The 22,686-nt window shown below is 43.7% G+C and overlaps 1 protein-coding gene and 1 long non-coding RNA gene across 6 annotated transcripts in view; one reads left to right on the top strand and one right to left on the bottom strand.

Moving 5' to 3' along the window:
* Positions 1 to 22,686, bottom strand: part of B3GLCT (beta 3-glucosyltransferase) — an 81,273-nt gene that overhangs the window by 39,344 nt on the left and 19,243 nt on the right. For all 4 annotated transcript variants that reach the window (XR_005057412.2, XM_037003887.2, XM_073228916.1 and 1 more), the window contains 4 exons: positions 20,430 to 20,469; positions 14,897 to 15,006; positions 2,227 to 2,303; positions 1,632 to 1,743 (listed from right to left, as the gene is read on the bottom strand). Coding sequence is in view for 3 of the 4 variants with exons in the window: in XM_037003887.2 (XP_036859782.1) it covers positions 1,632 to 1,743; positions 2,227 to 2,303; positions 14,897 to 15,006; positions 20,430 to 20,469 (339 nt within the window). In the remaining variant the exon portion in view is untranslated. The remainder of the gene's footprint in view (positions 1 to 1,631; positions 1,744 to 2,226; positions 2,304 to 14,896; positions 15,007 to 20,429; positions 20,470 to 22,686) is intronic.
* The window catches only part of LOC140847761 (uncharacterized), a 215,827-nt gene that overhangs the window by 175,158 nt on the left and 17,983 nt on the right, over positions 1 to 22,686 (top strand). For both annotated transcript variants that reach the window (XR_012127897.1, XR_012127895.1), the window contains exon 4: positions 17,267 to 17,420. This is a non-coding gene — a long non-coding RNA (uncharacterized lncRNA). The remainder of the gene's footprint in view (positions 1 to 17,266; positions 17,421 to 22,686) is intronic.

The raw sequence follows: 22,686 nt of genomic DNA, 5'->3' as shown, positions 1-22,686 counted from the left end.
CATGAACTTGCTTTGAACTTTTAAATTTATCATTCCAGTTTTCATTAAAAAGCACAGTGAGTCACTATCTTCTGTACGAATTTAGAGCTATAGATAATGGAAAAATAATCTCCAGGTGAAACGAACACTGGGAAGAGATTAAAACTCCTACAGCCTAAAAAGATCTGGGAGTTTTTCTCAAGTCAAAAGGGAACATAAAAGCCTAACAAATGTTTTACAGAATACATGGCAAAAAGCAGTAGACGCTGGCTAGCATCATCTGAAAAGATGGGGTGAGACACATTCATAATTCTTTTCTCCTTTGAAGGTATTATTTTTTTTTAGCCTAACAACCTTCTCGTTCAATTACATCTGAATCTTCCCAGAAAGTAAAAGCATGATGAAAAATCATAGGATCCCTGCAGCACTTAAAGAACATCAAACCTAATGGCTTTGTTGCGGTAATAAGCCAGCTTGCCAGTGTCTGAGAGGTCACCCCAGTGGTCACTGATGCCCAACTTCTTGTGTCTACATCAGCAACCAAGCAGGCACCCGGGGGCCCCCTCTCCTTCCCCATGTCCTCATTCAGCCTGACTCAGTTCTGGAGTGGGCTTCAGACTACGGGTAGGGCTGCCGTCCATTGGCACAGAAAGGCCCCCGTTCTGCTTATTCCAAGACTAAAGAATTCCGTAACATCCAGGATGTACCTGACGTTCAGGACGTGATCAGGGTGCAGCCTGGGCTTCTCCAAGAGAGCTCAGTAGCCTGAGTTACTCCTCACGTGTTTCCGAGGCACCTCCTGAGACACTGAACACAGCCCAGAGGGAAAGCTGATTGGGGATGACTCAGTTGTCACAATTATTTACTGACCACCTACTGTGTTCAAAACTCTGCTAAGTGCTAGGCTTTTAGAGGTAAACATGATCTGATTGCTACATCATGTGCACAAAGTAAAATATGAAAACATGAAAGTAACGGTGACCTTCTGAGGCAAGGTGCACCCCTTCTCACTGCCAGACCTTCTCAAGTAGCATTCGGTCTTCTTAGAACCCTCTCTCCTGCCAAGTCCTACTCATCCTAAGGACTCAGAGCAAAGGTAACTTCTGTCGGGATCCCCCCAGGTTCAGTCTGGTGCCCTGCTGTGTGCGTCCTACAGCACCCAAGGCTTCCCTCATTATTAAATGTCTCACTTTTAACGGTAATTGCCTCTTCAATGGCCCATCCTCTCGCTGCTATTCCACACCGTCCATGCGGTCAGGATCCCGTTGGCCCTAGGCCCTGCTGTTATAACGCTTGATACACAGTCAGTACGCAAGAGATACTTCCTATTTAAAATATGTGATCATTGTTGATAAAGAGAAATAGCCAATCTAAACTTCTTTCTTAATTCTGAGTTACAGTTTTTTCAACTCTCTGAAATTGCTAACACAAACAGATTTCATCGTTTAAAAATGGCTCATTAGAGGTTTCATCCCTCTGAAAGCTAGAGACTTCAAAGAGGATTATTTAGCGTAGCCTTCAGATACTCAACTATTCTTTCATTCTTTTTAATTTTAAATTGTTTTTATTAAATTGAGAAATCTCATTAAAATTAAATCTTCTTTTAAGAATTTTACTCAAAAGATAAAAACTAGTATTGAAATAGTATTCACCTTTGATGGGACGTATCTCCGGAGTGTTTCTAAGAGTTCTGGAATTCGAATTCTCGTCTCTTCTTCACAGAAGAAAATCCATGATGCATTTCTGCCGTAAGTTACAGAAAAGCTGACAGAAAGAAACAGGTTATAGTAATCACCTCTCTACAGAGGGTTTACAATAAGGTTTAAAACTGATCATCCAGAAATGGATGGACATCGAAAATGACAAGAAACCTAGTTTCCCCTAAATTTTTCTTCAGCAGATAGTTTCAGCTTATAGGAAACCCAGATACTAGTAGTCTGTGAAACAGCTGGAGTTTTTATTAAAGTTAATTCTGTCCATAACAAGTTTAGAAGACAGATTATTTTCAAATATAAATAGGAAATATATCAACATTTTATCTTTACGAAAAAAACACCTGAAAATAAAAGTTGTTCATTACTAAGAATCAACTATCAAGAAATTTGGTTAATGTAGTAGTCATAGAAAGTAGAGTTTAAATTTACTTACTACCTCTGAGGAAAAACATTCCCTTTTAATGAGAAAATGAGGGAGAATACAAGTGCTAATGGAAATGTCATTAATTTGCACATTTTGAGTTCAACCTACTGCGGCAGCAGTGGGAGTATGGTCCATGCACCTTCCTGCTCAGACAGCTGGTGAAGGAGGACGACTCTGGGGAGTTCCTGAAGAAATAGGAGCAAAGGAAGAGAAAGAAAAGAAAACACAACAGTCACTCCAATTAAAAATAAAAGGACTCAGTTTTAAAATGCAGGTATGTTTAGAAACCTGATGTTTTACTCTTCCTAATATTACTCTTTTTCTTCTCGTCAGGAGCTATTAAAAATGAAGGATTTGGGCTGAATGCACACAGCCTGTCCGGTGCCCCAGCACCAGGCAGTGCTGCTGACCTCTGAGAAGGGTCTGCAGGGATGCCTGAAGCTGACCTGAAATTTGCAGATTTGCAAAGATGACTGGAAGGGAAGTGCCCAGGAGAAATATGCAGGATAACTCAGAGGCATAAAAACAATTGTTACTGATACACAACACAGGTAGCATGTAGAAAATAAAACACCTTAGCTAAACAAGACGATGTAATATCCAATTTACCCCCCCAAAAAATTATGTGCCCTAAAAAATGCTAAAACACCATGTAATGAAGAGTTCTGGGTCTAAATTCTAGAATTACAGTCCTTAAGTACTTAGGCAATAGCATAATGACAGGATTTCCAAATCCATAAACATACAAGGAACTAAGATTTAGGAATAAGACACAGCTCTGGTTAAGGAAGCATAAAAGAGATTAATATTTTAAGGCTATGAATGTTAGCTTTGAAGTAAAGCCCTATTCAGTATATTTTGAGTTATTACAAACCAAAAGTCAGACATCTTATAAGTTTTAACAGCTCCCCACCAAGAAACTTGAGTACATTCTGTTTTATACTGTTTTCTGGTAATTACTACAGATAAAACTTTAAGAATAAATGCCTAAATATTTGAAGTATTGCTGCAATTTTCAATGTCTTTTTAAAAGTTGCAATATATAAGAATTGCAAGTCATTCAAAAGTGAATATATAGGTACATGTTCATGAGGAAGTATATAAGCATAAAAAATCATGTGTGAAAAAAACTAGTAACACGATCTGCCTAAAACTTTCAAATAATATGGGAGCATACTAATATGACTAGCTAGAAGAGAAACATAGCAAATGCTTCAAAAAGTTTTATGAGAAAATAAGTAGCAAATGAGCTCTCAGGTAGCACTCAAATTATAATAATAAAACCTTTTAACAGTGGCAAAGTCTTTATGCTAAAAGGAAAATAGACATGATTCCTACCATGTAAAACAAATCAGTATGTGAACAGAGAATGGAAAGGAGCCAGAAAAGTGAAAACATCAGTGTCAAGATGACAAAACTGTTACGTATACACTTTAAAAATCCTTTAATCTAGTTAAAACAGTTGAGTCAAAAACTTTCTTGAGGGGAAAAAAAAATGTGCCTCAAAATTTTTTCCCTATTATCCTTCCTAGATTATAGAAAATATATGTGATGTGAAGGTATTAGGTTGGACAGGCACTGTCCCCAGAAAGGCTGTGAGTGTACGTCCCTGGCCCAGATGCAGACAGGTTTCCAAGAACCTCTGTCAAAGCCACGCGAGGGCCGCAGGCAAAGGCTTAGTCAGCACAAAGGAGGAGAGGGGCTCTAGACCGAAATGGACTCTGGATGATAATCGTTTCTCTCTCCATTACTTTGTCTTTACTACATCAAATGCTAGGATTTCATATGTGCTTCAGTTGGTGAACAAAAACGGCCATCAAGTTTTCAGTACCCCTAATATCCCCAAATAGACACATTTCAAAAAGCAGCGTGCTGTGTTGTAACTGTCCCCAAAGGTGAATACCTTTGTCACAAAAATACAAAGGAGGTTCTCCCCTGACACTCAGAAACCTGGTCTTGATTTAACTCTTGATTAAGCCAAGGTCACTTTAATTATAAATAAAATCCTCAGAAGGGCCCAAGAGCTTTTTTCTTGTTTTGTATATATATGTGTCCACACATATGTATGTCCTGTATGTGAACACACACACACACACACAGATACACATATACTCATATGCATTAGTACTCCTAATATAAAATAATTTAAAAGGTTGCAATAAGACTTACCATCAAATAATCCTATCTCAGTTCTTACTACTTAGAATTTTAAGAATATATGTTCTTTTTATGTCTGTTTGAACACAAGATTTAGACCTCCTTAAAGGTGCCATTTCACCAGCTTGCAGCACTTTGTACATACAAAGCAAATTGTTAAATATGTAATTGGACAGATGACTGAGAACGAGTTTTCAAGTGAAAAATCAAGAGAAAGTAAGAAAATGTTATATCAGCAGAGCCATTTGGAATAAAACTCTAGTATAAAGGCACTCATGCATGCAGACCTGTTATCAGTCTAAACGGCACCTATTCACCAAACCATGCAACTATTCCAACCTAAAACGTAAGGCGAAATCCTGTCAATAATGAGGTGATGCCGTAACAGAGGCGAGCATAAAGGAGCTCACAATGCAAATGACCAAATGTGAGCAAAGGACAGACGGAGGACAATGAAGAAGTGGAGCACAGTAATTCAGGCTTCTTGCTTGGCTCAACTGAACTGACTACCCTTCTTTGAACATTTTCTTATCAAGGCACATATTCCCATTTAAAGCCGCTAATAATTACGGAGAACAACCAAATTCAACACCAACGCTCTGTTCAATTCCTGGCTTTTACACATATCCACCATCTTTATTTGGGAAGTGATTTGATCCCAGAGCTGAGCATTCTAGAAGTGCTTTAAGAATGGAGAAAGCCCATTATTCTTGGTATGAAGGAAAATCATTAAAAATTCATCTTTAGAAATATTAATAGCATGAAGGAATAAGCCCAACATTTGAACATGGATTAAAACAGGTTAATATTTTAAGTGTCATAAATAACTAATTACCAGGCAAATTTGGCTTTGAATCACTTTAGTCTTTCTCCCTGTCTGGGAAGAATTCAACTCATTTAACTCCATGCTGCTGGCCTTTTCCCTCGTCAATAGGCTGTTTCCCAATATTCAACCTGTCCACACCTTAATTTAATATATACGGCTAGAAGTACATGAGTTTATGGTCTAATTCAATCTCTTATTCAGACCTAGTATTAAAATACAAAGCAAAGGCCAACACATTTGTATTGGGCAAAGGTTCTAAAAGACTGAATCCTGTTTTAAGACTGATTCCAGTTCAGCTGTATTTCCAAATTCTATTATACAGTTCTTTGGCATGAGCTTGAACTTTTAGACCAACAAATAAATTATGATAATTAACATCTGTTTATTATTATAATTTCTAACATAAGAAGTAGGTTTATCTTACAAGAATAATATTAAAGACATATAATATACTGTTTGGAATACAAATCAGACAGATTTACTAGCCTTTAAAAGCCAGTGTTCATTTATGGACCAGATTACATGGGATGCTATAATAACATATCTTCCAGGAATCTGGGCCTATATTTTTTTAAAAAAAAGATTTTTCCAGGTACCAGTCTTAAGTATTAACTATTTTTTCCTAACAAGAGAAAAATATTACCTCATTATTTATAAAATTTATTTTTATAAACTATTAACTTTGAAATGCATTACTAAGTATACTTTTATAGCTCATATAAATCAGTTTTAGCTAATCATTCATTCAGTCATGAAAGGCAGTAAAGTTTCACATTTACAGGCCTGATTTCTAGAGCCAAGGTACTTACATCAGAATCCTCACTGTCTCTGCTGAGCTGTGCAACCTTAAGCAAGTTCCTTAACCTCTCTGTGACTTATGACTCATCTCTAATATGAGGATTAACAGTAGTTCTGGGCATCAAGTGAGTTAGTATATGCCAGGCACTGGACAGTGCTATGTATGTGATGTTATTAATATTATTATTGATTTTACAATATTTGCTGAGCAGGTACTATGTGCCAGGCACTATTCTAGGAACATAGTACACAGTTGTGAAAAGCTAGGGCCACGTCTCTGCCCTCTTGGACCTCACATTCTCATGAAGAAGACAGGCAAAAGGCAAATCGATCTGGAACGTAATGATGTCAGGGATAAATGGTATCCCAGGTAATGGGGTGCAGTGAATAGGACACTGCTGACTACCAGCATGGGGCCAGGCACCGCTCTGCACATCAGCAGGTGGCGGAGCAGAGAAAAGGGGCCTTGGAACCAGTCAGGGCTGGACGCAGGCATAACTGCGTAACTGTTAGCAACGCGAGTGTGGGCTAGTTACGCTCCAAACCTCAGCTTCCTCTCTGCAGAATGGGGGCAGTAACAACCTCCTTCATAAGAGTTCAGTAAGCTGATGCTTGACAACAGCCTAGGGCAGTGCACTGATAAGAGCCCTAAATAAGGTAACTGATGGTGCGCCCTCCACCAGTCAGCCGTGATCACTACTGTCGTTCACAACTCCCTGTCTCTCCTCCAGACCCAGGCCCCATGTATTCGATGTCTCTGGTCCCTCCAGCTCCACCCTCCCAAACGTAAATTCATCACTTGAGCTCACAGAGGAGCAACCTCCCTTCCCTTCACCTGCTCACGGCTGCCCAGCGAGACCCACGGCTGCCTGCCTCCATCAGAGCAAGTCCCCGGCGCGGCTCCAGGGGGAGTCCAGCAAACTGGTACTGCTTCTTCCGGGTTCGGTTCAAATGCCCTAGCGAAGCCCTGCTGACATTGCCAGGCAGGGCTGCTGCCTCTCTGCCTGTGTCCTCACGGTGCCAAGCCGAGGTCGCTTCGACATGCAGGGCTTTGCTGTCTAGGATGAGCCTCCCGGGAAGGGACCCCAGCAGCGCCGTCTCCAAGGAGCACTTGCACTGCGCCAGCCCTTAACATGGCCCAGTGTCACCTCTACACACTGGGCACCGATGTCACCTCCAGGGAAGTCAAGTTCCAAAGTGTCTGGCTTCCCTGGGCCCTTGACTTCCAGACTCAAAACCCTGAGTGGCGATATCTGGCCACACGTGATCCCAGGCCGCCCTCCCCTGAGCCTGGGCAGACCCAGCATCCGGCCTCTGGCTTTCATAGTGGGCCAAGCCTGGCTCCCCCTGGACTCATACAGGGCGGGGCTCTTCCCCACAGGGCAGAGGCTCAACGCTGAGCGGCCAAATGAGACAAGTGTTCACCACGTGGCCTTCCACACGGTGTGAAGGACTCAGGATTGCTGAGCAACCCCCTGAACAAGTGGGGTCCGTCTAAACGTTCTATTTTCTCCTGAGGAACCTTGCCCAGGCTCTTGCACTAAGTAAATATTCAATAAAGATCTATTAAATGAATGGATGAATAAATTCTTATTCAACAGCAATATAATAAAGTTCTCAGTTTAATAAATAATTGAATGTGATTACTTATCACCTGTCAAGTACTAAAAAAAATAAAACTAACTTCTGGTAAGTATCCAGTTGCTTTCACCTAAAAAGAAAAGTTTGGTGATAGACAGTGACAGACTCTCAGAGCTAACCTTTTAATGAAAAGCCTCACACCATCTTCTTGCAATAAAAAAATCTCTAAAAATAGGAAATACAGGTCATCTTTCTCAGGCTTCTTCACACTAGTCTATGAAAGACTGCTCATGGGTTCCTCACTTATTTTATGGAAATGGAGGGTTTTTGTGGGTTTTTTTTAACTAATGAGCCAAGTCCTGACTAACTCAAGAAAACAGTGATTTCCAAAACTTCCTGTGAACAAGCAAAAGAATAATTTATTTGTAAGGCTGAGATTCTGCCAGGTTTGAAATAAAGTTCATACCACAAAAGAAGGTAATATAATTAGAAGTGTCCGTTCTCTTCTAAAGCTGTCTAGCTGGGGGTGGGGTAGGGGGAAGGATTCTAAGCAACTTATCTGGCTCCTTTGGCCTAAGGCAGAAAATATGATCCCATATCTGCCACAAAATGTCATTTAAAAAGGCATCATTCCAACCACAGCCCCAAAATAAAAACCCTATAAGCATATCCCACTTCTGAATTTTCTTTTCTGCATGTGCAGGTTGCCTTAAAAATGGAGCCATCATTTACCTGCAGTCCTGCCTTCACCCTAAACTCTGTCCTCCCCTCTCCCCCAGCGCTCCTCACTCCCACAGTGTCTTAATTCCCCACACCCCATTCTAAGCCATTCCCCAACTAGGCATGACCCTTGCCCTGTGCCGAGGTTGAAGTTCACCCTTTATAGAGTCTTTACAGGGGTGCCTGACTGTTTGTTTTACTAGAACCTACTGAAATAAAAAACAGTAGATTATTTTCTTTCTCTTCTCTCCTATATTGTTTCCAATGTAATCTCATTTTGAAATTCCTTTGGAAAACAATGATTTCCATACATTAGGCAAGTGTTGATCCTTACTACCCCCTGAAGCTAGAGTCAAATTATCTCAGTCTAGGATCTCCTTGGTTACTGGATCCCAGGTTCCAAAAGAGGAAAAAAAGATTCAGATGACAGCTTGTCCATCACCGACACAACCACGAGATACTCCAATAGGGTCTCCACCAGAAACTGAGCTGTTTGTTCCCACTTCGTGTAACAAACAAAAGAATTTTCACACAAACATCCACTCCAGATCTCTAAGTTCAAAAAACAGAAGTCAAATCGTAATTGACACACAGATGCTAGACACATTTAACCGAAATACACTGAAGTGCCTGATTAATCCACAGATCATTGCACCAACTCTCACGAGTTTTTCCATTAACGTCACCTCCACCTGGCTTTTCATGCACCTTTTTAAACACTCAATCTTTATAACTTTCTCTTCCATCTGTCACGCAGGGGAGAAAAAAGAAAACAAATAGGACTTCATCAAAATCTATATTCTTGTCTCTCACAGGTTTGCATTTAGGAGCCCCATATCCATCAACTGTATCTCCCCAGGTCACCAACTTTTCTTCCCATCCATTCCTGTTGAAAAAGATGACTATTCCGTTACTAACATATGCCCGACTCACCCCGCCACCTGCACCTCCGCAAATCCCCGCTCTCGCCTGGCACTCCAGAAGTAGACCTTCGCGACCATTCATGTCTTCACCTTCCCGTTCGGGTTCCCTGTTCTAAACCAACATCCCTCCAGCTACTCTTGTCTGTCTTCCCTACCTGATTGGACAGAAGTCTTCTTTCCTTGTCCTCTTTAGCTTCACATGCCCAAGTAACACTATATTGACTCATGCTTTTTACATATTGGTCTGATTCTTCAAAGGCTTCAAATACACATTGTCTTTCATAAGGACCCCATGTATTTGTCTAAAGATGTCCTTTCACATTGAAAAGTAGTTAACTATAGCCATCCAATTGATATTTGTAAATATTTTAATATGCTTATTTGGATATCTAATTTCTACTGAATAATACAGTCATTCCTATTATGATAGAGTTACTGTCTACCTTATAAACTTACAAATAGTTCAAAGAATATCGTTTCTAATTCCTTTTTCTAACCCTGTGCTCCACAGCAACCTGGAGTGGCTCTCTGCACACAGAAGAGCATCTGGTAAAGTCTGCTCTTTACCAAGCAGACCCTCTTCTTAGAAGAAACATAACTATAAACTTCAAAACCATTATAAGCTTCAAAACTAGAGACGGCAATCACAACTTACAATGACCCAGTTATTTTAGATAACAAGGGAAATAGTTCCACCACTCCCGTGACAACCCCAAGTATATACTAAATTCCAGATAGAAAATTAGTTTAGGCTCCTGTTTTTATATTTGCATTAAGAAGATGAAAAATGTTTGCATTTTTAATAAGACCGCATTTTAGCGCCTTGAGGCAGAACAGGCATGGGAATGACTTGCCACAGCAAAGAGAGCGGTCAGAAGCAGATGCATAATCGCAGAAGCCATTACATGGTGCACCTTAATTTTTGGCAGATCTCATAGGCAACTGCAACCCGACAGGAGTAATGAAAAAATAAACAGCAGTTCTAGACATCTGGTAGTGTGGGAGGAATAGATATTTTGGGGCTATCAGATAAATATTCAAACAATAAAACTTACTGCACTTCCTCCCTACGCAACTTTGGTGAATGCTCATGGGAGGTAAATCTTTGGAGAAAACCAAAACTATAACCTGACAACGTCACGGTTCAGGCCCGAGGCACATGCGGGCCCAGCACACACCTGCCAAGCCACACGCCCTGCCTCAGTGCCGGGGGCCACCCTCTCTCGGCTTCCATGGCTGATAACTGAGCTGTCTATTCTTTCTCAAGGATATGTTCACGTATGTAGCATAAAAACTGTATAGAAAGAAAAAAATGAGCTAGTCATCAAGTACAGTTGCAAAACCCTGAAACCTCTCGGGACATTTCAACTAGCAGCAGACTTGTTAATCCAAATACGAGACTATCGGAATCCTAACAGTACACTCTGGGTCTTGTGAGCAAATTAGGTCCAAGTGTTGAGTTCCACTGCCACAACTTCAGTACTCATGGCTGGCTTCCTAAGAAATCCATCCTACGAAAGGATTTCAGAATAAGAAAAATAGCCTATCTTATCATTAAAGGGAAGTTTCCTTATTACTTTGGTGTAGATCCCATTTATCATCACAAAAACCAAGTGCTGGGGGGAGAAATTTGTTTAATGATATTGCTTAATTACGTGTCTTTAAATGTAAAACCAATACTGCCACCTAGCGGCAATCTAAGGCACCTACTAAACATGCTGTCTAAACTGCAAACAGCAAATGTACAAGACAATAAAAATTAAGCATTAAGCATACTGAAAATAGAAGCATAGAATAAAGTGCTAGAGAAGTTAAAATTTTCAGAGAAATGGAACTGTTTTCTAAGTTTTAAATGCTGAGAAAAATGCATCTGAAAATAGTTTCTAATGTGTGTATGAGACATTACAATAGGTGCCATGGGAGATACAAAATCTCATCTCCCTCTGGATTCTGGGGGCAGGACAGATGCCCTAGTGGACAAAGGGCACTGAAGAATACCCAGTGGGATACCAAATGGGCAGCCCAAACGGTAGTGCCTAGGGATAAAAATATCCTCCTGGTAGACCAAGGCTCCCATCACAGACACGGAGGACAGTCGGCCAGAACAGCAATAGCACCACCACCACTCAGGCCTTAAAAGGACGGAGCTGCTGGCACGTGCTGCACACACTGTGGATGAACCCGGAAGACATTACGCTACGTGAAATCTTAGTCACTCACAAGAAAGACTTACACCGTGTGATTCCACGTCCATGAGGCCCCTGGAGTCGTCAGACCCACAGAGGCAGAGAGCAGAGCCTGGGGGCTGCCAGAGGCTGAGGAAGGGGAAGCTGGAGTAAGTGTTCAGTGGTTATGGAGTTGCAGCTGGGAAGATACAGAGTTCAGGAAATTGGTTGCACAACATGAATGTACTTTTCAGTACTTACACTTACAAATGGTTAAAACGGCAAACCATGTTACATGGTTTTACCACAAATAAAAGTAAAAATAAGAATAAGCATAACAGCCACAGCGGCACCTTCTCTCTGTGCCTCCACATACTCCTGTCTGCCAAGAGGGCTGCTCCTGCTCTGCCCAGCCCCCAAACACTGGTTTCCCAGGGTCCCCCTGCTCCCCTGGAGTGGCACCTTCAAGCTGTTAGCCACCGCCAAGTCCTGACTTGCAGACCCACAACCATCTGGCCAAGCCACTCTCCGGAGCCTGAAACAAATGTCCAGCCTCCAGCCGAGACGGCCCCACCTCAGACTTCATCACATTTTCTCAACACCAACTCATAATTCTGTATTCTACTGTCTGCCTAAACTCTGTGATGTCACTGGGCAAAGTAAAAATGGCTGCTATATTTAATATGAAGGCAGTTGACCATTATCAATTTAAGAATTAATAATAAATTTTTTAAATAGACAAAATATTTACTTAACTTTTCATTTTCTCAATTTCATCTGGATTCAATTCAACTTGAATACCTTCTAGGGAGGAATCAAAAGCAGAACAAGCCCAAGAGTCTGCCTTCAGAGAACTTGTCATTTCCTAAAGGGGTATGTGTGGTGTAAGAGAAATACACAGAAGCTCCTATTGCCATAGAAAAGAGAGTAAGGGAAAATGAGATAATGGATTTCAGGGATCCGGCTCAGTTACCACTCATGGAGGGCTTCGGCTCAGTACACGCAAAGTACTGTGCTTGGTTCTGAGAAATCAGAAACTAAGACATATTCTCTGCTCTCAAAATTTATAAGAGACAGGCAGAGATATAACCAATAATATCAATACAAAGTGAGAAGTATACAATAAAAGTTTGTGTAAAACAGAGAAGTGGAACCAAAGCGGAAGGGGGTCAAGAAAGGCTTCCTAGGACTACAGGACCTTGTCAAGGAAGGGTCAACATGTGCAAAGCCACAGGCACGGCAGAGCAAGGCGATCCCAGGAACCATAAGAAGGTTGACATTACTAGAAAATAAAGTGCAAAGGGAGAAGTGGTGAGAAGTGAAGCTGGGGTCCAGAGCAGAGACTTGACTTAGTAAGCCCTGGTGTAACCATCTCGGCAAAAGGTGCCAAGCCCTGGAGGGCCCCACTGCTCTGCCAGATCCATACCCTCTCAGCTGCCTGCCATCTTGCCTCAACTCCTGAGAGACACGGAGGAGAAGCTCCAGCCAGCATACACTCTCCATCCCTAACCACAATGGCCGAGCACAGCTTAGACGAGAACCTGTAACCTTCCGCCCTGAGTCTAAGGCCAGTTTTAAGCATCCAGTGCTCCCGCACCCGGACCCCATCTTCTGCAGAGCCCCAGGGCCTCCTGAGGAAGCTGGATATAACCAGCCCCAAGCAGCCCCTCCCAAGCCTCGTTCTTCCTAAAGAGAAGAAAAGAAGAAGGAATATCTTATCATTTAAATTGCTTCTCAGCAGAAGGTACCCACAGGTCTTGTCCCCACTGTAAGCCCAGTCCTGGGAGCCCTGTCCTCCCCTGGGTGCCGCAGAAGCTGCTGCTCCTGAAAGAGTGAAGGGGGGAAGGGAGACAGAGAGATAGGAGTAATCATTTGTGAACAAAATAAAAGAGTGAATAAAGGTAGAATTATGGGTGTATACTCGATCAACTGGCCTCAGTCAGCAAAGCATGTATTTATCCACATTATCTGTCAAGGACCAGTAGTATGGGTTAAATGGAGAAGATACATAACCTGAAACACATGGATCTACCTTTAAACGATGAAAGGCATTTCTGAGAGCAGAAACACAGATGCCCTTAATTCCTTGTGAGTTACCTGATGCCTGACTGCCGGGTGTCCTCACTGATCAGACAGAAGGGGGACCGCCAGGGCCCAAGCAGGCTGATTCCCATTAACGCCCGCCTGGACCCCACCGAGAGGTGTTTGGGCTGCGGATTCCCCCTCCTTCCTGCAACAGCCTCCATGTGGCCGCTCCGCCAGAGCCTCTACCTCAGCCAATGGAAGAGGCCCAACCAGACAAGGTTGCTGCCTGTCTGCCCACCTGAGGAAATCAGGAAAGGCTGAGTAGAAGAAAATCTCTAAAAGTTGGGTTTCCAGACAAAGAGGAACCTTTACCTCATCAAGCTGCTCCTATTCCAATTACCAAAAAAAGCGATCTGCCTATACTGTCCACAGCACGCAATTCTCTCCCTCCCTTGGGAAGCTGACGCTCCACATGGGAGAAGCAGGGCCAGTCCTCGCAGGGATGCAGGGAGGTGGGATGGATTTTATCTGTAATGCATTGAAAGATGAAGCACAGTAAACCTTATTCTCAGCAGTGCCTTAGCCTTGAATACTGTTAAGGCTGCTAATTTTTCCACTGATACTACCAACCCTTTATTTCCCAGCACCCATCAACAGAAAGAAAGCAATCCATCAAACACACACGTCTCCTGTCAGAGCTCTTGCTGAGCGAACCAAGAGATGGTATTTTTCTACAATCACTTCTGTCTTGAAGGCCACGGCAGTGTAGTGTAGCAGGCTTGGAGGATTTTGGGGTTTTTTTTTTGGCTTGGCTAAAGAAGAAAGCATTTACATGGCAGTGCAGGAAGGGGGACCTTCCTCTGCTCCAAACCTCCAGTATCGTTCAAAGCAGCTTTAGACTCAGTTCGCACCTGTTTTAAACATTATTAAAACGTACCTGGATGTGTCGATCTTCCTCCCCATAATCCTTCTTGAATAGTACATTATAAATCAAAAGTGCAATTAATGATATCCAATTAAAAAACAGATTAAGGGACTCTTAGAGGAAACACAGCACTAAGGTTAATGAAAATGTTATTTCAACATGTAAATTGCCTTAGAACTTGTTACCAAAATTTTGAACATTAATTATCTTGGCTATTTTAAGCCCTCCTTTTAAAACGTTATTTCTTAACATAATATTGTATGTCAGTTATACTTCAATTTTAAAAAGCTACAAAAATTTGTAAATTGATGCTAGTCATTAATAAGGAAAAGGAAAGTTTAAAAATAAATAAACCCAGAAAAAACCATTTCTTCCATTTCTTTTTATCATACTTTATGCCAAAAACCTCAATAGTCCTATACAATTATATAATTTTCTTAAATGAAAAAATACATATAATAATTTAGAATATGATACTTTGAGCATTAGGAATGAACTAGAACATTTTAAGCAGTAGTCAATACTAAATAAGTAGAATAAGTCAGAAGAGTTTTTCTCATCTAAAGAACACTGATTCTCTATAGACCAAGTACTTTGGGAAGCATAAATGTATCAATAAATAAATAATCCGCAGCCATCGCAAGCCAGCGCCACATACCTGCGTAAGATTTGCAGCTTGCTTTAAGATGCTTTGTTTTAACTGTTCTGCTCTCTCTGCATGAAAAGAATTACTTTGACTCTGGATGACAAATACAATTCCTTTTAAATCTAGAACCAAAAAAAATGGAAATAGTTTTCAGGTACATTTTTCAACAACTGAAATAAACTTGAAAACAAGTAAAAACAAAAATCCAGCTACAAGACAAAGCTTCAGGGAAAAAAGACAATTTATATGTAATTCTAGCGACAAAATCACTCTGTTTAAACTGATCTCTAAACTTTCTTCCTGGAAGTTAGCCAGCACTAGGCTCACTGACCAGGCCAAACCCATGGTAATAAACTGAATCTGCTCCTGCGTCTGTCGGAAAAAAAGGCCTGTAAACTTGTGAAAGGATGAAAGCGTCTGGGCCACTAACCTGCCCAGCAGCTGAAATCGTGGTTGGCAAGTAGCCTTTTAACAATTCATATGTGACCCCCATACTGTGCTGTTATCTGTTAGGGGCTGAAATGTGCCCCCCCCCCAAACTTCATATGCTGAAGTCCAAACCCCCGGTACCTCCGAACGGGACCTTACTTGGAATTGGATCTTTACAAAGGTCATCAAGTTAAAGTGAGTCACCAGCGTGGGCCCTAATCTAGTATATTTGGTGTCCTTACAGAAAGAGGACAGAGGGAAGAGGCGGTGGGCATGCAGGGGGGAGACAGGGGTGTACAAGCCAAGGAGAGAGGCCTCCGAAGAAGGCAACCTTGCCGACATCTTGATCTTAGACATCCAGCCTCCAGAACTGAGACAAACTTCCTTCCATGGTTTAAATCACACAAATTGTAGCACTTTGTTCCAGCAGCCATAGCAAACTAATGCACTACCTCAAGAATGTTCTGGATGCCCCTTTAAGGTAAGACTCAACCATAACTGCTTACGTCCCCTGAGTTCACGAGAACCTGCAGGAATATAAATCAGTAGTGCTCACCCCACCTCACAAGGCACCTAGCCAGGATTAAGTGCCAGCTCCCAGCAAGCAGCCTCGGTTCCACAGCAGCTGAAATCGTATTGCGTCAGCAAGAAGTGTTGCAGAGAAACCCATCTACAACACCACTGGTGGCAGATCTGCCCGCCCGCCAGAGACCTGCTCAAAGCAGCCAGTTTTACAACATCTGGCAGGGAGGGAACCCTCGTGTGTCACACCCACCTGACCAGGAAGTCCATCAGAGGTCTTACCAGGGGAGGAGGTTGCTCAGGCCCCACACATGAGGCCTCCCTAGGTTCTGAGCTTGTTACAGAGAAATGGATAGAAACAGCCATTGTATCGGCACCCTGCCACCAGACAGGGATGTTGGCAGAAGGCAGATGTCACATAAACTGTAGCCTCTGGCCAGGCTGTCAGCAGCCGATCTGTGGGGACCTTCCCCTGACTGTGCACCTTTTCTGGTAACACCTTGACTCAGGGATGCTAATTTGGTTCTAATTTTCTTCATTTCTACTTTACTGTTCTTATATCAGTTCTATAGTCCCATTCATTTGTTCACTCACTCAAATATTTATTCAACAAATAGCCCCACAGTGAGCCATCCAGATCCTAAAAATAATCCAAAATGCTCTTTGGTTAAAACTTATTAAAAAATTTAGAAGGAAATGCTGAACCACCTGCTGAATCTGACCGTGTTCCTTTTCTGTAGGAGTTTATGTAAATATGAACATTCTGGATACCTACCTCTATTTTAAATCAGCTTCTTGGCTCTATAAAGTGGGCACACAGATAAGGCTTCAATAAGTGTCTTATATTTCAGCTGAAATGCAATCTCTGATCTACTACATCTAAAACATTAACATAACTGACATATCAAAAGAGGAGTTAGAAAGATTTCTTTTATTACAAATTGAGTAAATAAACTTCAGAGAATAATTTTTGCAAAAATTTAATAAAGTTGGAGGTGCACATTCCCAATGACCCAGGGCTCCCACTCAGATTTAATCATCCTTGAGAAACTTTCATACGTGTGTACAGAATATATAATAAGAGAGCTCACATCAGGACTGTGTAAAAGGGAAACACTGGAAGCTACCCAAATGCACACTAACGAGATGTACAAATTGGAATATTATACAGCAATAAAAATTGGCTAGCACTACATTTATCAATTCAGATGGATATTGTAGGTAAATACTATGGCAACAATGCTGGGATTAAAAAGGAAGTTGCAAAGAAGTAACTATAAGTCAGTGGTTTGCAAAAATATAAACACAAATATATATGCATGCATATATACTATATGTGATGTGAAAGTATAAAAGATTACATGAGAATGGAAAACACCAAGATACTGGTTGAAAGGCTTCAGTTGCATTCATCATGTTTTATTTCTTTAGCAGGGTGGTAGCTACGTGAATGTTCGTTAGATTACTTGTGGTAATCCTGCAGTCATCAGCTCCCACCACATCTACCAGTTCTACAAAGTTCCCACTCTTCTCACAAGACAACAGCTCTTCTGTGCAGGGAAGAGGCTTTACAAGAGGAGAAAAGGTGAAATCTTCCACTTTTCATACACTTGGGTCATGTGCCATTAGTCGTATTTGCTCTTCTGCTAAGAAATCAACACCTTCCTTTTATACGTGCTTCAATCACGCATTGTATGCTTACACATTCTGCAGACATCTCAGAGTCTCTATTAGGTATAAGGCTCTGGGATACAAAGGTGATCAGGTGCAGACCCAGCACAAAGTGCTGAGTCCATTCAGGAGACAGCCGCTGCCACCCAAGCCTACGTGTGACCCCACGCGAGCACAGGGCTCTAGGAGCACAAGTCCAGAGAGCGCTCCCAGCAAGCTGCTCCCCGAGCTTCCTTTCAAGAGTAGCAGTTGTCTGCAGACTCAGCCACAGAAGGTAGCAGCCTGATGGCAGAGAAAGACGTGGGGTCATCCCAGAGCCCACAGCATCCCTGAGTAGGGGACCAGGGAGTTGGCCAGGCATTCTGAGAAAGGATGAAGGGACAGTCAGTGACAAGGTTGGAGAGGGAGGCCGGGTCAGCCCGATCAGATGGGAACGAGGATTTCAGTGCCACACTAAGAAGCCGGGTTTATAGACTACAGCGCTCAAACAGGGGCAGGGCCTCGGTGCTATCTGGGGCCCCAGAGGGTAGAGGCACCGGGCGAGGGGGGGTAGGATCTGCCCAACAGAGAAAACAGTGAAGGTCTGAGACAGCGAGTAGGTTTAGGGCCCTGGAACTAGTAGTTAGGTAACAGGACGTGTAATGGGTGGTGACCAGTGATACGGCAAAAGAGGAAGGGTGTTCCTAAAGCCCTGATAACACCGAATGACAGAAATCCTCTATATGCCCTTCAGCCCCACCCCCAGTCCAGAAAAGAGCCATATCCGCAGAGGCTGGTGCTGAAAACAGCTCACGTGCTTGAATCCCTGCTGGCCTCTCCGTCTTTCTGAAATGCTTTCTGACATACACCCTAAGCCCTCCCAACTGCATCACGTTCTGGTTGAGTCCAGATCGCAGGGCTCGCCTCGATGGCTGTCTTCTGTTCATGCCTCCAACCACTGGCCAGTTAAGCTCTGCCCAGTCACTGGAGCCGCGTAAGATAAGGCGCTACCTCCTTACCGCTTCGTTGCGCTTCTCTCAACTCAGATTTGCCTTCAGCAAACGTCACAACTCGAGACAGACTGCGGCTGTTTCTCCTCCAGGAATGTGTGACAAATGGGTCGTACACTAAGTGCCTGATAATAATGATGAGGCAGAGACAGGGAAGACAGGCTAGAGAGGGAAGATACAGAAATAGTCAAGGACATGGAAAGGCCTGCGTGGTTCTGAAGCCCGCGGAGGGTGCAGAGAGCCCTCAGGAGAGACCACGGGACCGAGAGACGGTTAGAAAAGGACCCCAAAGGAGAAACGATTACTCTTTGAAGATAAAAGAGACGAAAGGCTCTCTGTTCGTCAGTTGCTGAGCACTTGCATCGTGCGCCGAACAGTCCATGAAATGCTAATCTTTCCTGGTCAGATTCCTCCAGAAACATGGGTCTCATCTTGCTGGTGTTCTTCTGACAAGGCAGAAAGGCAAGCAGCCTGGGTCTTGAGGCTGAGGGATGAATAAGCGCACGTCCACACATCCCAGAGCCACCCCAGGATGTTTTACTTGGTCGGGATAAGCGGCACTAGTGACTCTACAGATGAGGCAGGAAGCCCAAGGGGAAGAAGCTGCCCTGCCCTTGGAGTCTGTCACCCAGCCCTGCTGTGTGACCCCATGACCTAGGCACTCGGATTCCACTGGGCAGGGGGGCTGCTTCGGTAACCCCCTGCTCCTGCAGAGCCATGTTAGGATTATGGCAAACACTGATACCAAGTTAAATATCAATAGACTTTCCGTTTGCAATCACAAAGATGTAGGTTCACCTAGCCAGGTACCTTCCCCTTGGTACTTTCAAGCCCATCTTGCAGACTAGGGTCATTAGTTCATTGATAACCACTTGCTATGCGGAGGCCTGTCAGTCAGCGCCCACAAAATGAACACACACATGCCCAAGCCGCAAGGATTGGCAGCAGACAGAAAGTCTCTGGGGGAGCACACTATGACACAGAGAAACAGCAACGACCGGCGTGGCTCCTGTGGCACAGCTGCTCGCAGAGCCCCTGCCTCTGTGGTCCCCTGCACACCCAGGCCCCATCGCAGGCCATCCTGCCCTCACCGCAGGTTTCTACACTCCTCAGGATCCAGCCCAGGAGGGGAAGGCCTAGAAAGCCAAGTGTGCCCTTTCCTTCCTGCCCACAGGCCACCTTCCAGGTCTCCAAGGCCGACTTTGGGGTGACCCACGCTGACAAAGTCCACACCTGTGGGAAGAGGCCCAACACACCACCTTAGCTCCCCATCAGCCCTCTGGGGCCTGCTTCCCATGGAGTCCAAAACACAACTAACTCGCGGTCACAGCCGGGAAGGCGCTTACAGTAGCTGGAGGGAGAAAGAAGCGTTTAAAAGGGAGAGGAAGGAAGAGTGCCTACGGGCTGCCGGACGAGAACAGTGCGTCCGCACAGATGCACGCAGCTGCCTCTGCACCCGGGTTCTCAGAAGACTTGGCCAGATGTGGTTGGCGGCCTGCATGGAAAGCGGTTTTTGCAGGCCAGCCAGTGGGGAGCCTGGCCCCAGGCAGACGAGGAGACGGGCACAGGCCACGGCCTGTCCTTCTCTCCCACTCGGTGTAGGGTCCCTGAGAAGAGAGTCAGTCTTGTTCATCTCTGCAGCCCCCACAGTGACCACTGGCACAGTAATCGGCCCTTACTGGAAACTCAGTAACTGATGGCCAAGGGAATGAGAGCTAACTGTGAGCTGTTAATTCCAGTACATATCACCTGCCAATACATCAGGCTGGAAAGGGCTCTCCCCGTGTCTTCACGAGGTAAATGCAGGGCTGGATATCTGCACAACAGTATTCACTCCACAATAAAATCAGAAAGAAAAATGCACTTCTCTGAAATAGCAATTACAAGAAATACACATGGGCACATACTCTTAAGGTAAAAAAATCATTACTTACCTATGTCATATTTCCTGGACATACCATTTTCCTCCAAATTCTGTATTTTAAATAAAAGAGAAAAAGATAAATCTCATCATGCAACAAAGCAAGCAAAACACCAAATAAGTATGTGTGGCACACAGTTACATTTTGGGGGAAGACACCAAAGATGAGAGCCTGAAATGCTTCCAAAGGAACAGACCAAATCTTAAGGGGAGAAAGGCAACAAGGAGGTCCTTCTGCATCGTGACAGGCCCCTGTGGGGCTCCCCTTTCCTCTGTGATCTGGGCAAGTCACTTGGCTGAGCTGGGGCTCCTTCCTCCTGCGTAAGATGGAGTTAATGCTTAACTGGTTCACAGTGGTCTTGGGAGGGTTCATTTAAAAACCGTGCAAACTAAAGCACTGCAGGCCCATCAGAGGGACTGTCAGTTGTGACGGGCGTGTGCCTCCTGAAGGTGAGCTCGGCTAATTACCATATTTATCATCTTTTGGACTCAGACATGCTGTCATCAAGAATGTTACTCCAGGGTTCTTTCCCACCTGACAAGCAGCCCTGGGGGCCTAAACAGGGCCCTGGAGAGGGCCAGCCTGTCGCACACGAGAATTCACGAGCACAGAACAGGTGACTTGGAGCCACAGAGCTTTCGACACAGAAACCTGGGTGTTGGCCACTAACTCTGCCATTTTCATTGTCTTCTCTAGCAGAGAAGGAAAGAATTTTCTCTCTAATTGTCCTTTGTTGCATCCAACTGCCATATACTATAATCATGACAAGTGGCAAATATCCTTCAGTTTTCTTTACAAACTGCAAAAAGAAATGCAGTCGTCAACCTTTACCAACAGACCTGGGAACAGCTTAAAAGCCAAGACACAGCCACACAGAGAAATACCCTCTCAGAATGCCAGAGGGACTGTGACAAACGAGGAGGAGAGAGGGCGAAGCACAGGGGAGCATCTGCCTTTGGTAATGTTTTCTGAAATTATCTTCGTCTCGAGAATCCAGTGGGTGACAGAGAACCCCATAGTGATGGACTGATTTGTTATACGTCACGATCAAGTGACACACTTTCCTTAATGCTGATGCAGCGCGTACTGTTTGGAAAAGCCCACTAAAAATTACTGGGAAGCTTGAGTCACTTCTCTAGACGTGCTGAACCAAAGGCAGGTTATGGTCGTAAGTTAGCAGGTGTCTTCCACACTCTAAATGCCAGTGTTGCCCAGGAAGGCAGCCTGCTCTCAGGGACGGGGGTTCAGCTTCCACCATGAATGTGCTGCCCACCCCAGGGCTAAGCGGCCTTCTTCCTGAGAGGCCACAGCTTTGGCTGCCAGGTGAGCACCAGGGAAAATTAGAAATTTCAGATCTGAAAATAGCACAGATAAAGAAAAGGTGGTGACACATACAGTGGAATATTATTCAGCCTTAAACAGGAAGGAAATTCTGACACGGGATACAACATGGATGAACCCTGGGGACATTATGCTAAGTGACATAAGCCAGTCACAAAAAGACAGATGCTGTATGATCCCCCGTAAAGAGGTCCCTAGAGCAGTCAAATCCACAAAGACAGAAAGTAGAAGGGCGGTTGTCAGGGGCTGGGGGAAGGGGACGTGGGAGTAGTTTAACGGAGACAGTGTTCCACTTCTGCCAGATGAAAAGAGAACATCTTAACCATTTTTAAGTGTATAGTTCAGTGGTGTCAAGTACATTCGTACACTTAAACATGGTTAAGATATTACGTGTATTTTACCACAAAAAATTTTTAGAAAACAGCACTGGAGATGATCCAGCCCAATACTCCCCCTTTTACAAATGGGACAGAAGAGGCTCAGGAAAGATGCAGGATTTTCCAAGGCCCAACAGTCATTTCAGCCACAGAAGCAGGACTGAAGTCCAGGCCTTCTGACTTCTCTCCGATGCTCCCTCTCACACGTGACAGGGCAGGCCGGCCCTCTTCCAGGGCGCTCTTCAGGAAGCACGCGCCCCGAGGTGCAAACATACTGAGGAAGCTGAAAGTAATGTCTACAACAAAAGCCGCCTTTACCGATAAGTTGAAAGATAAAACGTATCTTGAACTCGGTGTCTCCAGACTGAGTAACTTATGCTGGAACACCAACTGGACTTTCTACCAGATAACTCTGTGAAACCGAAGAAAATGAATCAAAATTAGACTTCTCTCTCTGTGGTATTAAGCACTGCAGCTCTAACTGGCCAACACAATAGCTAGGAAATGATGAGCCATTTCCAATGGCTCAATTTGTAAACTGCAAAAATAAA

Source organism: Manis javanica, chromosome 1 (assembly GCF_040802235.1).
Source record: "Manis javanica isolate MJ-LG chromosome 1, MJ_LKY, whole genome shotgun sequence".
In the NCBI taxonomy this organism is placed as follows: Eukaryota; Metazoa; Chordata; class Mammalia; order Pholidota; family Manidae; genus Manis; species Manis javanica.
The sequence above is the reverse complement of the archived record's forward strand: the minus strand, read 5'-3'. Positions and strand labels throughout refer to the sequence as shown.